This window comes from Cajanus cajan, chromosome 3 (genome assembly GCF_000230855.2).
Source record: "Cajanus cajan strain Asha chromosome 3, NIPB_CcT2T_4, whole genome shotgun sequence".
Lineage (NCBI taxonomy): Eukaryota > Viridiplantae > Streptophyta > Magnoliopsida > Fabales > Fabaceae > Cajanus > Cajanus cajan.
Window position 1 is genome coordinate 32,563,868 of NC_138519.1, and position 14,872 is coordinate 32,578,739.

A 14,872-nucleotide genomic window follows, 5' to 3' on the forward strand; every position below is an offset into this window, starting at 1 on the left:
CCTGCTCGACAGTCTAAGCCATCTCCTCATAGGCCACTTGAGGAGCCCCCTTGGGCGGTGGACTCTCGGTAAGGTCCACCGCACCAGCATCAGCAGCCTTGGAGGTCACCTCCTCGGCATCTGGAGGGGCAGAGGTTCCCCCGACCTCCTTTGCTCCCCTCTTTCTCTTCCGATTAACCTTCAGAGGGGAGGCATCTTCCTCCCGAGACTCGGGGACCTCGAGCTCGGTAACATTGTAGCGGTGCTTCTGCTCACGCCACAAGTTTTTCCCCATGATGCCTGCATTCACGAGATAAAACACATCAGCAAGTGGAATTTACACAAACCCCAAACCACCAAAAAACCAAATACTCACTCTCCAAACCCCTCTCCCTGAACGCCGAGTTTGCAAGCGACAGAACGAGCTTGCAATCTAGCGGATGAGGAAGCGCGACGAGATTCTCGATGGCAGCCGCCTCCGAAGCAGTCAGCTTCAATTGGCCCACCCCGTGAAACCTAGAAGGTCGGGGGCACCAATAGAATGAAAATCTTGGCAGCCCCCCGAAATAAAACGCCCCATCTTCCAAGGGGTCAACGTTCACAAGAGCGACTCGAAAAAACTCTTGTTTAAAATTTTTGTACGACTGGGAGTAAAGAGTAAACAAACCCCCATCCCTACTCCCACTTAGAGACAATATGCCGTATGGCGGAACGCCCACCTTCAACTGATAAAAATGAAGGAAGACAGGAAGAGACACCTCTATCCCCAAAACTGTACACAGGACTTGAAAAGCCCTCAAAAAACCCCAACTATTGGGGTGCAACTAGCAAGGAGCCGAGTTGACAAAGTTCAAAAAATCACACTCAAACTGAGTGAAGGGAAGACAGACACCTAAATCTCTATAAAAACAATGATACATATAGAAATGGGGAGGGTCGGTAGACTTCCCCATGTACACACCCTCACCAGCCTGACAAGGTTCAAGCCGGATCATCCAGGAAATAGAAGGATCACAAACCCTGCACGACCGCGGGATCCCGTTAACCTCAAGAAAGGACCGAAAAATGCTCTGGACCCCCGCCATCTCACGCTTGACCCAGTCATAGCCAGGGACGCCTGGCTCTGGGCCCCGGAGCAGAGGTGAATCCCTCTTCTCGGCGACGGCTCTCCCGGTAGCCACCGTCTTACCACGCGCCTTACCCCAAGAAGGCGTAGAAGAACCGACACTACTCCCCCCAGCCATGGAAAAAACAAGAAAGACTTGAAGAAGATTGGGGAAGAAGGAAAAAAAAGACTGTAGAAAGGAAGTACCTGGTACTCTCCCTCAGAAAACAACCCTAACAATGACTGGGTTACCAGAAACGACGGTGGAAACGGAGAAAGTGGAGACGGAAGATGAGCAGAAAAGCGAGAGAAACAGCGTGCGCAAGAAGCTGAAAGAGCGAAAAGTGAGTAAAGTAAGAGGTGAAGAGGCGCGAGTGAGAGAAAAGAAAGTTTTCTCTCAAAATTCAAAACGACCATGCCACGTGTCAACCTAAGGGCACGCCTGACAACACAATTAATTGCAAGACCATCATTACATAACCGTCATTTCCCTTAGCGCGCCACTTGCACGTTTCCGGGAAATGAACAGTCGCGACACATGGCACCACAACGAGCAAACGTACGCGAAAGGTCACCTCCCCCCAGCGAGCTCGGTCTTAACTCCTCGACCTACGGTCTTCAGAGGTCGGGGGACTAGTGTACTATCTGTACCGCGAAGCCGAGCTCCGAGCTCGGCACCACAACGCAAGCCGACCTCGGATGCGCACCGCGTGGCATCAACTCGGAATTTAAGTGAATCATAACTGATTCTCGAGGATCTCGCCCCGGACGAGGTCCGTTAGCTAATCATGCTATATCTTATCTCAAGCCCAAGGCCCAAGGCAACTCTAAATCACACCAAGGTACGTGCATTACTTATACGAGACACATACTCATACAAACCCTAACTTTAGCATCGGAGTCTCTTTTGCAGGTACCACCCCCATCTTGGAGCACCAGCGTACCAGTGAAGGAGGCTCACCGATCTTACCTGGCGGATCAGCTCTACAGCAGATTTCCGGTAAGAACAAAGATATTTAAGGACTAAAATAGTATAATTGTGATATTTGAAAGACTAAAAATGTTCGATTAAAATTTGAGAAACCAAAATTACAATATTACAATATTTGAAAGGTTAAAATTGCTCAATTAAAATGCTAAGAACCAAAATCAAACAATTACAATATTTTATGGGTAAAAATGCAATCAAGCTAAATATAAATCATTCATTAATTAAAAAAAATATTTGTTTTTTTTATATTTTGATTTAGTTATACTTTACATTTTTTTTTTGTATTTTGATTTAGTTATACTTTACCACTAATGTTTTATATTGGTAATAAGTTTTTTTTATCCAACTTTTAAAATTGTACATTATGTTACTCAATTTTTAAATTTTGTATATTTCGCAACTATCTAACATGATTGTTAATGTGATATACTAATTACCGACATGATATATTAATCATTAGCATGAATTATTGATGTGAGATATAGATGTTAATATGACACACTGAATCACATCATTAGTCTATATATCATCAGTTATCAATGTATCATACCAACAATTAATTAATAATAAAAAAACAACCAATTAACAAGATAAAAAAATATGCAAAAATAAAAATAAAAATCAGATGACAATAAAATATACAATTTCATAAGTTGAGTGAAAGGAAAAATACAATTAAACATCTTTGTGATAGTCCTATGTTTTTTTTGAAGTTTCACACGGTATTTTTATCTTTTTAACATTTATTGAATTACTTTAACTTTTTTTTAAGACTTCAATAGCTTATGATGAATGAATGACATTCTCCTCAACATTTTAGGTCTTTTTTTTTTAATGAATATGAAGTTGAGAATCTTAATTTTTTATATTTGATTTATTATTTAAAGAATAATTTTCTAAAAAATATTAATCTTTTAAATGTTTTTGTTGAGTAAAAAATGATCTTAGGTCCCTCAAATTTTAACGATAACAAATGAAAGATTTATTTTTTTTAAAAAAATGAATTATCCATAAGATATTCTATATAAGACAAAGTGTGAAAAATATATATTATCTATAACATTAAGAAAATCAGATGAAATATACAGTTTATCTCATTATGCATTAAACATATACTTTTAAGTGAGACAAACAATAAATTTTATTAAATGTTTTATTTCTTAATAGATTGAATAAGAAAGAAATGTGGAAACTCTCAAAATCTGTTAAAGAAAGAAAAGTCAAATTATTCATTAGATGCAAAAAAACAAAATCTCGGATATCACAGAAAAGGCTCTGCAAAGAAATGTTCTACATTGACTTTAGCTGCTCTACGCTGAAATGACTTCTACCATGCTCATTTTAGAAAGAAATGATAATAAGTAGCCTGCTAAATCAGATAAGAAATATACGCCTTATTGAAAGGAATTTAATGTTCACATTAAATGCAACAACGGTAATCTCTAGGATCAACAGAGAAGACATACGAAGCAACTCATGAAGCAATATTGTGAGTTCAACTCAAATTGTTGCAACGATCATTTTCTCTGTAACTATTATAAAAGAATCAAGACTTCAAACAACACACATAGAAGAGATATACATCAAGAAAATTGTATAGAGAAGCATATTAAAATATACAAAGTAGAAAACTACAAAGAAACACTCATTGTAAATTTTGTCTATATTTCTTTGTAGATTATTTGTGTTTTCATTGTTGATTACACCATTTCTAAAAGAGACTAAACAACCTTATAATTATCTATTACTTTTGTTGTAAGGGTTAAGCCTAGAGAGGCTTGTTTGAAAGAATATTTAGTGTTGAAGCTGAAGAGGCTTGCTTGAAAGAATACTTGATGCTAAGCCTAGAGAAACTTATTGTTCAAATAATACTTGGACAGTTGTTTAAAGAGGCAAGTCAAAAATTACATAAGATTGAGTTAGAAGTGACTTGATAAAAGAATACTTATAACTTCATTGAAAGTTAGTGAAACTCAATTTGGTTGGATTGTAAACTGGACGTAGTCTCGGTGGCTGAGATGAACCAATATATAGATCTTAGTGTTTCATATAACTCATCTCTAATACTTTATTTGATAAGTTACTTTCTTTTAACCGTACAAACGTGTGAGTTTTTGATATATACTATTTACCCCCTTTTCTAGTGTGTCTTTTCTCCATAGTTTTGTACATATATTTTCTATAAAAAAAATCACGGGAATATGAGAATTTAATTTTTCAAAGTTAAAATAAAAATTTTATTGTGACAAGAATATTATATTATCTTTATTCATAAATTTAGTGTGGTAAAAATCTTTAATCATCAACTAAAATATATTAATATTTCTAAAACATTTATAATTAACTAAACACATAGTTAATTATTTTAAATATATTATGCTTATTTTAAAAAAAATAATATTATGTAATACTCACTTCAGTTTTAAATTTAAGTAATCAAATCATATTAATTTTTACTCATTTAATGAAAATATTTCCAAAATATTCTGCATTTTAAATTATATTAATATAATTAAATGATATAAAACTAATTTTCTTGTTACTATGAATTAGTTTTTCATATATTTGAGATTAAATAAAATACTTTTTATCATTTTTTTTCTAACACATTTGTTATTATTAATTAAAGTTCATTGAAAAGTATAAAATCATACATGTACCTGCCTGAGGGTACTCTCGTAGTCTTCTTGGTGGTGAAAGGCCGAACGGATGCTTCAAACAGACTCTTCAAAGGGGGGAGGTGCCTGCAAAAGGCACTCCGAGGCTCAAGTTAGGACAAGCACAATATTCTAGGACAATTAATGAACAATGACGTACCTCGTTACGTGTGACCTATTTATAATACCTGACATGGGCCTGAATGTGGTGGGCCTATTCTAATCTTTACCAAATTAGGTAATACGATGCTAATCAGCTAATCATGTCTTAATTATGCACTTGTCCTTGTTAACTGATTTGTACTATAACCCGTTTAACCTATCGACACATTGTCGAGCCGACATGCTAATGCTCGGGGGTTGCATGTCTTCGGCTGTTGGCCGGGCCGGTAAACGTTTACTTGGTAATCCTATCGGATCGGCATTGGGCCGAGCCGATACGTAGTATGCGGGGATGCATCATGTTATTTGCATCGGCCTTCAGCCGAGCCGATATGTGCCAGTTGACTAATCTCGGCCTTCGGCTATAAGCCGAGCTGACGCTAACGTCAGCCTTGGGTATGGTCCAGTTCGCATGGGTGTCTGACGGAACGGCACGTGTTGGTCAACGTGACCGATAGGGTACTCCCGATACACAAGCCCCCCAGCCTTGAGGAGTATAACGACGCAAAGGGTAAATGTGACACTTCGCTTGTTACCTTTTTTGAGGGTAGGCCAAGGGTTACAACTGCTTCAGGGAAACGAAGGGTTGTAACCGTTGGTCATTAATGACGCACGCGGGGCGTTATGACTTAATGGAATATGGAGAGACGTAACCGTTGTCGGAATACCAAGGGTTATAATCGTTGGGTATTAATGACGTACGCGAAGGGTTACGCATCGTGAACCGTTGGATCTAAGTGATCCAACGGTGTGTAGAGGGGTGTGAGTCTTGGTAACTTGCGGAGACTGCCTATAAATAGGCATGTTAGGGGGGTCCTCAAACATAAGCATTTATTACTTGCTCCGAGCTGAGATCGTTTGAGTTGCTGCATTCGCATATTCTTCACCAAAAATTGGTCAAGTTCAAGACTCAGGTACGTAATGGCAGATTTAAATGTTGTTCATATTGACTCCTCCGGGGACGAGGGTGATTCTGGGTTGAGGGAGACGCTGGACCTAGACGTCGTATCGGCCTCGGCTTCCAACGGAGAGGACCGTGCAGAGTCCGCACCCGGGTCCGAACGGTCGCAAAGTGGGAGTCACTCTTCATCGGCGATGGCTTCTGACGATCAGCCGAGCCGAGGTGGTGGATCGTCCAGGAGTTTTGCTCTTATATCAACTCCTAGATATTCGTGGGTGCACGGGGAAGTTGGCAGCGTGTATTCACGATACACCGATAAGAACTCCCTGATCCGCTTCGTATCGGCAGCGAAGTTCTTGACCTTTCCTGAGGAAGAGGAGCCCTCCGCTATCTTTTTTCAGCCGTGTAGAGGTGATGGAGGGCCAAACCCAGATTTCGTATATTTGGACCAAGGGTCGAGCAAATACCAGTTCTTCTATGTGTATGATTACATGTTCCGGGATTTGAAGATCACTCTACCTTTTGATGATTATTTTGTCAGTATATTGCGCCTACTGAACGTGGCGCCGAGCCAGCTTCACCCCAACACTTGGGCGGCGATGCAAGGGTTTAGGTAGTTATGCTTGGCTCTTGGTATCCGGCCCACTCCGCATCTGTTCCTACACTTCTATTCGTCTCGGCCGATGAAGAAGATTAAGTGGTTGTCCCTGGTTCGGCACAGTGATTGCCTGTTACAGCCTTTCACCACCTCTTATAAAAATTTTAAAGTAGGATTTATGAAAGTGATGATTCGGCCAGAGCCAGGGAACAAGTATTTTTTTTATGCCGAAGGAAGATCGTTGTTTCCATTGTACTGGACTCGAAAGCCGAGGAGTACGACACGGTCTCCAAATCCCGAATGTCCCCGGAGGAGAGATTGAGTCTGAATTTTTTGGAGAAGTTGCCTCGGCCTTTTCTGTGCCGTCCTCTGGTCTAGTTGTGTGAATCGGCCGACGTAGTTGAAGAATTGATTGGTATAGTACCTTTCTTACTTTTTTAAATTCTTGCGTTATCATTGATTTTGACTAATGATGTGTAGGTATCATGGCAAATCACGGAGAGGACGATTTGGATATTCGCACACTGATCAGGAATCAAGTGGCGACAACTACTACAAACAGGGCCCCGACCGGTGTGCGCGGGAATCAGCCGTCTACCCAAGGTAGTGGAGCGGGGCCAACAGTCAGGCCAAAAAAACCCTCTCGGCCCCAGCCTGAGAAAAGGAGGCTTGACCCCAGGGCCGAGGAAGAGAGCCGCCGGGCCAAGCAGCGCCGAGTGGCGAGTTCACCTGTTCCGGAAAGCTTGGCTGGGCCGAGTTTTCTGGCCGGCAATGTCAACGCTCAGGATTTTCTGAGCCAAGACTTGACCTCCGAATCGGGTCAGGGGGTGCTGAGTTGTATGACCTCGGCTCAGAAATGGAGCTTCTTCTGTGAATTCCAAGTGCGTGTTGTGGCTTTAGCCCAAAGCATAGTGATGGAGCCGAATGGCAAGGCCGATGGATTGCGTCAGCAGCTAGCTGAGCAGGAGAAGTCTCTCCAAGAGACGCTGGCGGCGCTTACTGATGCCCAAATGGCCAACACCAAATACCAGGCCGAGGTGGATCGCCGGGGTCGAACAGTTGATGACCTGGCTCTAAAGGTTCAGCGTCTTGAACTTGCTTTGAAAAGCGAGACAAAGAAGGTTGCTATTTTGAGCAAGGAGCTGGAGGCCGAGAGGGTTGCTTTCGGGGCTTACAATGAGAAAGCGCGCAACAAGGTCTTAACTCAACATCAGGCTGGCTTTGCTCAGGCCGCCTGACAAGCATGCTTCTTCGGCGACTTCCCCCCTGAATTTCACCTGGACATGACCAAGGACTTCTTCCAGGGGAAGTTGGTGGACCTAACTTCTATCCTTTCTGTCCAACAAGCCGATGAGGAGGCCCCGGCACGGCCAGCTGGGCCGAACGAGGAGGTGACGGCGTACGAGGAGGGTGCGCCGGAGGATGGTACGGTTCAGGGGGAACCGGAGGTTAGGTCTTAAGCTTTTGTCTTGGTTTTTGTAATGTTGGGCCGATAGTGCCCCTTCTTTAATGTATCTTTTGCAAGGCCGGTAGTGCCTTATTGAATGAATTTTACTTTTGTTGCCGTTGCATACTGGTGTAAATTTTTCTTTAGATGATAACAACTCGATTGATGTAAGACGCCTCCTTATTCGAGAAAGATTTCGGGAGGGAAAACTAATTAAAGCCACATCTTTGGCCGAGAGACATCTCGGGAGGGAAGACTTGTAAAATCTGAAAGTCACATCCTTGGCCGAGAGACATCTCGGGAGGGAAGACTTGTGAAATTAATGAAAGTCACATCCTTGGCCGAGAGACATCTCGGGAGGGAAGACTTGTAAAATCAGTGAAAGTCACATCCTTGGCCGAGAGACATCTCGGGAGGGAAGACTTGTGAAATTAATGAAAGTCACATCCTTGGCCGAGAGACATCTCAGGAGGGAAGACTTGTAAAATCAATGAAAGTCACATCCTTGGCCGAGAGACATCTCGGGAGGGAAGACTTGTGAAATTAATGAAAGTCACATCCTTGGCTGAGAGACATCTCGGGAGGGAAGACTTGTAAAATTTTAACATAAGGACGCAATAATATTGACAAGCTTTGAATACTGAGAATTCTTTTTCATTAATGGACTGATGCCTCATTAAAAACCTTGCCGACCAAAAACCCTTTTTCACAATTTTATAAGAGGAAAAAAGATCGGTTCAAGGAAAAGAGTGCATCATTTTACACATAGTTGAAATGCAAATACAAGTTTAGCTGTAATATGTCTTCAGATGAGTGGAGTTCCAAGTTCTTGGTATGATCTTGCCCGACAGTTCTTCTAACTTGTAAGCCCCATTGTGGAGGGCATGTCGTATCCGGAATGGGCCATCCCAATTGGCCGCCAGCTTTCCTTCAGAAGAGTTGCGCCTTGCCGACCCGGTTGCTCTCCACACGAGATCACCCTCATGAAATGTCCTCGGCTTTAGATTGGAATTAAAGCGTCGGGTCATGCGTTGTTTACATGCCTCGACCTTTATCTGCGCGTTCGTTCGTATTTCATCCAGAACATCCAGTTCGGCTTGGAGTGAGTCGTCATTAGACTTCTCATGGAAGTGTTGTCGCCTGAAGGACGGTTCCCCTACTTCAACTGGGATCATCGCATCCGCACCGTATGTTAGGCGAAAAGGCGTCTCCTTGGTGGTTGATTGGGGGGTGCATCGATATGCCCAAAAGACTTCTGGTAGCTCTTCGGCCCATGCTCCTTTTGCCGAACCGAGTCTCTTCTTGAGCTCAGTGAGTATAACCTTGTTGGCTGCTTCGACCTGCCCGTTTGACTGAGGATGCTCCACTGATGTGAATCGGTGCCGAATGCCCAGGTTTTCAAGGAAAATGTTGAACTTCTTATTAGTGAATTGAAGACCATTGTCCGAAACAATGGCATACGGGATGCCGAAGTGGGTAACCAGGTTTTTCCAAACAAACTTCTGAACGTTGGCTGCGGAGATGTAGGCGAGCGGTTCGGCTTCTATCCACTTTGTAAAGTAATCTATCGCGACGAGAAGGAATTTAACCTGGCCTTTTGCTACAAGGAACGGACAGAGCACGTCTATCCCCCCACAAAGAAAACGGCCACGGGGAGCTGATACTGTGCAACTCGGTAGCCGAAGCGTGGATGAGGTTTCCATGGTTTTGACATTGTACACATTTTTTAACAAACTCAGCACAATCTCCTTTCAAAGTTGGCCAATAGTATCCGGCACGCAGGACCTTGGCTACCAAGGTTCGCCCCCCGGAGTGAGAACCACAAATACCTTCATGGAATTCCCGCATAACATAATCGGCTTGTAGGTTGTCGATGCATTTGAGCAACGGGGTGGAGAATCCTCGCCTGTAGAGCTCGTCGGCTACTATGGAGTACCGAGCCGCTTGTGTTCGTATCTTTTTGGCGTCTATCGGATCAGTTGGTAATTCCCCTTGGACAATAAAGCTCCGAATGGCCGTTATCCAGGTCGATGTCTGAGTGTCAGTTGCCAAGCACTCCACTGTCACACTTGGGGAAGGAATCTCCAGGTGAATGGTTGTGCGCAATTGTCCTGGTTTCCGGCTGCTGGCGAGCCGAGCTAACTGATCGGCTCGTTCATTGTTGCTTCGTAGGACATGTCGTATCTGAACCTCAGTGAAGTCGTCCTTGAGTTTTTGGAAGAGGTGGTAGTATTGCAACAGATTGGAGTCTTTGACCTGAAAGTTATCATTGACCTGTTCGGCCACGATTTTCGAGTCGGTCCAGCACCTGACTTTTTTCACGCCCATCTCGGTTGCTAACCGCATCCCAGCCAGCAAGGCTTCATATTCCGCTTGGTTGTTAGATGCTCGGAAACCGAAGTGAAGGGATTGTTCTCTGGTGATGCCTGAGGGACTAGTCAAAATTATACCTGCCCCACTTCCTTGGGCATTAGAGGATCCATCGACATGCATGGTCCATGGTTCGTCTTCAAAATGACCTTGAGGAGTGAGCTCGTTGACAAAGTCAGCTAAATGCTGTGTCTTGATGGGGCCTCTTGGCTCGAAAGATACGTCAAACTCTGAAAGTTCGACCGACCATGCCATTATCCGGCCGGCAATCTCTGGTTTTCTTAGGACTTTTGCAATTGGACAATCAGTTCGGACAACTATCTTGTGACTTTGGAAGTACTGCCTGAGCCGGCGGGTGGTGTAGATGAGCCTTAAGGCTACTTTTTCTATCAACTGGTAGCGTCGTTCGGCATCCTGTAGTGTCCGACTGATGAAATACACCAGTTGTTGTTCGTCTTGCTTCTCTTGAATCAGGACGACACTGATTGAAGTGCCGGAGACAGCTAAATACACAACCATGCCGAGGTTGGCAACTGGTTTGGAAAGGATCGGAGGTGTACAGAGACGCTCCTTGAATTGTTGGAATGATGCTTCACACTCCGGAGTCCATCTGAACCGCTCCGTCTTCTTCAGTAAGAGAATGATAGGTTTAGCTATCTCGGCTAGGCAAGGAAGGAACTGAGAGAGTGAGGTGAGTCGGCCTGCCAACTTCTGAACCTCTTTCAGAGTACCTGGACTTTTCATATCTAGAATGGTTTGGCATTTGTCGGGGTTTGCATCAATGCCTCGGTTGGACAACATGAACTCCAGAAATTTTCCACCTGAGACCCCGAACACGCATTTTTCGGGATTAAGTCTCATCTGATGTTGCCGAAGCGCTTGGAAGACATCAGTCAGGTCACGCACGTGCGTGGAAATGTCGCTTGATTTGACGACCATGTCGTCAACATACACTTCCATACTTCGACCAATCTGTTCATGAAAAATTTTATTCATCAAACGTTGATACGTGGCTCCGGCGTTTTTCAACCCAAAAGGCATGACCCGATAGCAGTAGTTGGTCGTTTCATTAATGAATGCCGTCTTTTCTTCATCTTGGGGATGCATACGAATCTGGTTGTATCCTGAGTATGCATCCAAGAAAGACAAGAATTTGTGACCCGATGCTCCATTAACGAGTCGATCAATATTCGGCAATGGGTAGGCGTCTTTCGGACAGGCTTTGTTCAAGTTTGTGTAATCAGTACACATACGCCACTTTCCATTCGGTTTCCGAACCATGACAACGTTGGCCAGCCATGTCGTATAGTGCACTTCTCGGATGAACCGAGCATCTAGAAGTTTTGATACTTCAACTTCGATCGCGACTTTCCTCTCTTCTCCGGCCTTTCGATGCCGCTGTGCAATCGGCTTTGCCTCTTTGCTGATTGAAATCTTGTGGCAAAGGAAATCCGGGTCAATGCCAGGCATGTCGGAAGGATGCCATGCAAACAAGTCTTTGTTGTCAAGAATTACTTGTCCGATAGCACTTTTTTCTTGTTCAGAGAGGTCGGTCCCTAGGTAAGTAAGCTAGGAGTCCGAAGCTCCAACTTGAATCGATTGCTTATCTTCAATAGGTTCTACCCTCTCTTCTTGATCGATCCGGGGGTCGAGGTCCATGGCCGATTGCTGTGACACCGAGTGAACGCCTCTCGGCTCCTTAGGCGCTTCATCCTTCACTCTTGGTAATCGCAAGCTGGCAAAGTAGCACTCTCGTGCAGTCTTCTGATCAGCATGAACCGTGATGACTCGTCGTGACTCGGCCGGGAACTTCATGGCTAAATGAAGGGTGGATACAACCGCCCCAAGTCGATTCAGGGATGGCCGGCCGAGTAAAATATTATAAGATGTGCTGGCATGAACTACCACATATTTGACCGAGATGTCATGATATTCGGCTCCTTCAAACCCAAACCGGGTTGACAACTTGATATATCCCTTTGTCTTGACTCGTTCGCCTGAGAACCCAACCAGAGGTTCATCATAAGGAATTAGCTTGGATTCTGGAATACCCAACTGCTTGAACGTGTTCCAATACAGGATGTCAGCTGAACTTCCCTGATCAACCAATGTTTTACGTACAATACAATTGTGAATTTCAACACTGATTACCATCGGATCATCTTGGTCCGGGTCGATGCCTTTGAAGTCGGCCTCGGTGAAAGTGATGGTAGGAAGGCGGCGACGAACTGTTTCTACTGCATGCACGTGCCGAACGGCTCGCAGGTGTCTTCGTTGGGCCGATGAGGATGAGCCCCCGCCAGCGAATCCACCAGCTATGGTGTTGATGACCCGCCTAGGTTGTGCCGAAGGCTCTTCCTCTCGCCTATCTCTCGACCGACTACGTTCCCTGTATGAGTGCGTTCCTGCTCTCCTCTGCTCGGGCTGGTCATGCCACCGAGACCGGTCGGCGTGTCGGGATGAGGTCGGACGGTCTATGAACCCTTGCAGTTGCCCCTGCTTGATTAAGTCTTCAATTTTGTCTTTCAAAGCCGCGCATTCCTCTGTGGAATGCCCCCGATTAAGGTGGTACCTGCAAGACTTTGTTGTATCAGCCCTGGAGGGGTCGAAGCTCGTTTTGGGACTGCTAGCACCTCTGAGGCAAGTGCTTGCTCTAGGACGGCCGATCTACTTGTATTAAGTGGTGTATATTGTGAGTATCTCGGCCCGCGAGGAGGCTTCTCGCGAGGAATCAGCTCTTTCGGACGACTCCGGAAATTAGTCTCGGCCGGCTTGTCAAGTTTTGCCGACACCTCTGCCCGGGCTTGGTTTCAAAACTCAGCCAATTCTTCCATCTGCATGTATTTGTCAGCTTGTCGACGCAAATCATCCATGTCAGTAGGGGGTTTCTTACAAATGCTGTTGGCGAAAGGCCCTGGTTTCAAGGCGGTGGTAAGGTGGTGCAGAGCTATAGCAGGGTTCAGGTCTCGGATTTCAAGCGCCGCCTTGTTGAATCGGCTCATGAACGCCCGAAGGGACTTCTTTTTCTCCTGACGGATGCTAACTAGTGCCAAAGAGGTCAACTGGTGGGGCCGTCTTGTAGCGAACTGGATGGTGAACTGGGAGGCTAATGTGTTGAACGAGTCAACGGAATTAGCAGGAAGCCGAGTAAACCAACTCAGTGCTCGCCCTTTTAATGATGTTGGGAAGATTCGGCACAAGGCGGCGTCATCAGTAGTGCTTAGAGTAACTTGAGTTAAGTACACATCGACGTGCTCATCTGGGTCGGTGGTACCATCATACTTGTCTAGAGGCAAGGACTTCCAATGGTCAAGAAGTGCAGACTGCATGATGTTTGGGGTAAAGGGGTGTCGATGTGCTCCGGCCGGCGTCGGTGTATCGGCCGTTGACCGAAGCATGGACGGTTGGGGCAGCAACAGAAGTATGTGGGATAGAGGTGTGATGGTCGTGCGAGTGGAACGACCCTTGGGTTGTCTCAGAGGGTTTCCATGTGGGATCCTGGTACTGGTTCTTGAGGGCAGCATTCTCTGCTCGCAACGCGGCCATCTCGGCGGCATCTCTTTCCCGCTGCTGTTTCATGGTGGCCATTTCCTCCTTCATTTGGCGTACCATATCAGTCAAGTTTGTCTCCTCTACTGTCTCGGCATTGTCCGCCCCGGACTGGTGCTCATCTTCGGACTGGTGGTCTTCAACGTTGTTTCTTCTTGTCTTTGCCATAATGTCTTCAAAAAGTCTTCACAGCTATCGGTTCGGCCCCACGGTGGGCGCCAAAATGTACCTGCCTGAGGGTACTCTCGTAGTCTTCTTGGTGGTGAAGGGCCGAACGGATGCTTCAAACAGACTCTTCAAAGGGGGGAGGTACCTGCAAAAGGCACTCCGACGCTCAAGTTAGGACAAGCACGATATTCTAGGACAATTAATGAACAGTGACGTACCTCGTTATGTGTAACCTATTTATAATACCTGACATGGGCCTGAACGTGGTGGGCCTATTCTAATCTTTACCAAATTAGGTAATACGATGCTAATCAGCTAATCATGTCTTAATTATGCACTTGTCCTTGTTAACTGATTTGTACTATAACCCGTTTAACCTATCGGCACATTGCCGAGCCGACATGCTAATGCTCGGGGGTTGCATGTCTTCGGCTGTTGGCCGGGCCGGTAAACGTTTACTTGGTAATCCTATCGGATCGGCATTGGGCCGAGCCGATACGTAGTATGCGGGGATGCATCATGTTGTTTGCATCGGCCTTCAGCCGAGCCGATATGTGCCAGTTGACTAATCTCGGCCTTCGGCTATAAGTCGAGTCGACGCTAACGTCAGCCTTGGGTATGGTCCAGTTCACATGGGTGTCTGACGGAACGGCACGTGTTGGTCAACGTGACCGATAGGGTCCTCCCGGTACAATACATAAAATTCGTTAAATTTAAAGTCAGGTGTGCAAAGTCTTTTATTCTTTTAATAAATTTCCATCTATAATAAAAATATATTCGACAGATGTACTGTTAGAATTTCTTGAGAAAGATAGGTATTACGTACATTCCGCTTGTCCACTTTTTTATTTATATATATATTCAATTTGGATTTTATATGTTGGAAAAGAACACTAATTAAAAAATAAAAATAAATTTTTTTTTTTTAAAATTTTGGCTAAAATT

The 14,872-nt window shown here is 44.6% G+C and overlaps 1 protein-coding gene across 1 annotated transcript; it reads right to left on the reverse strand.

Annotated features, from left to right (window-relative positions):
* Positions 1 to 11,779: 11,779 nt before the first annotated feature.
* LOC109807148 (uncharacterized) lies at positions 11,780 to 12,364 on the reverse strand. The gene has a single exon (XM_083071816.1). The coding sequence runs from the start codon at positions 12,362 to 12,364 to the stop codon at positions 11,780 to 11,782; it is 585 nt and encodes a 194-aa protein (XP_082927942.1).
* Positions 12,365 to 14,872: the final 2,508 nt, after the last annotated feature.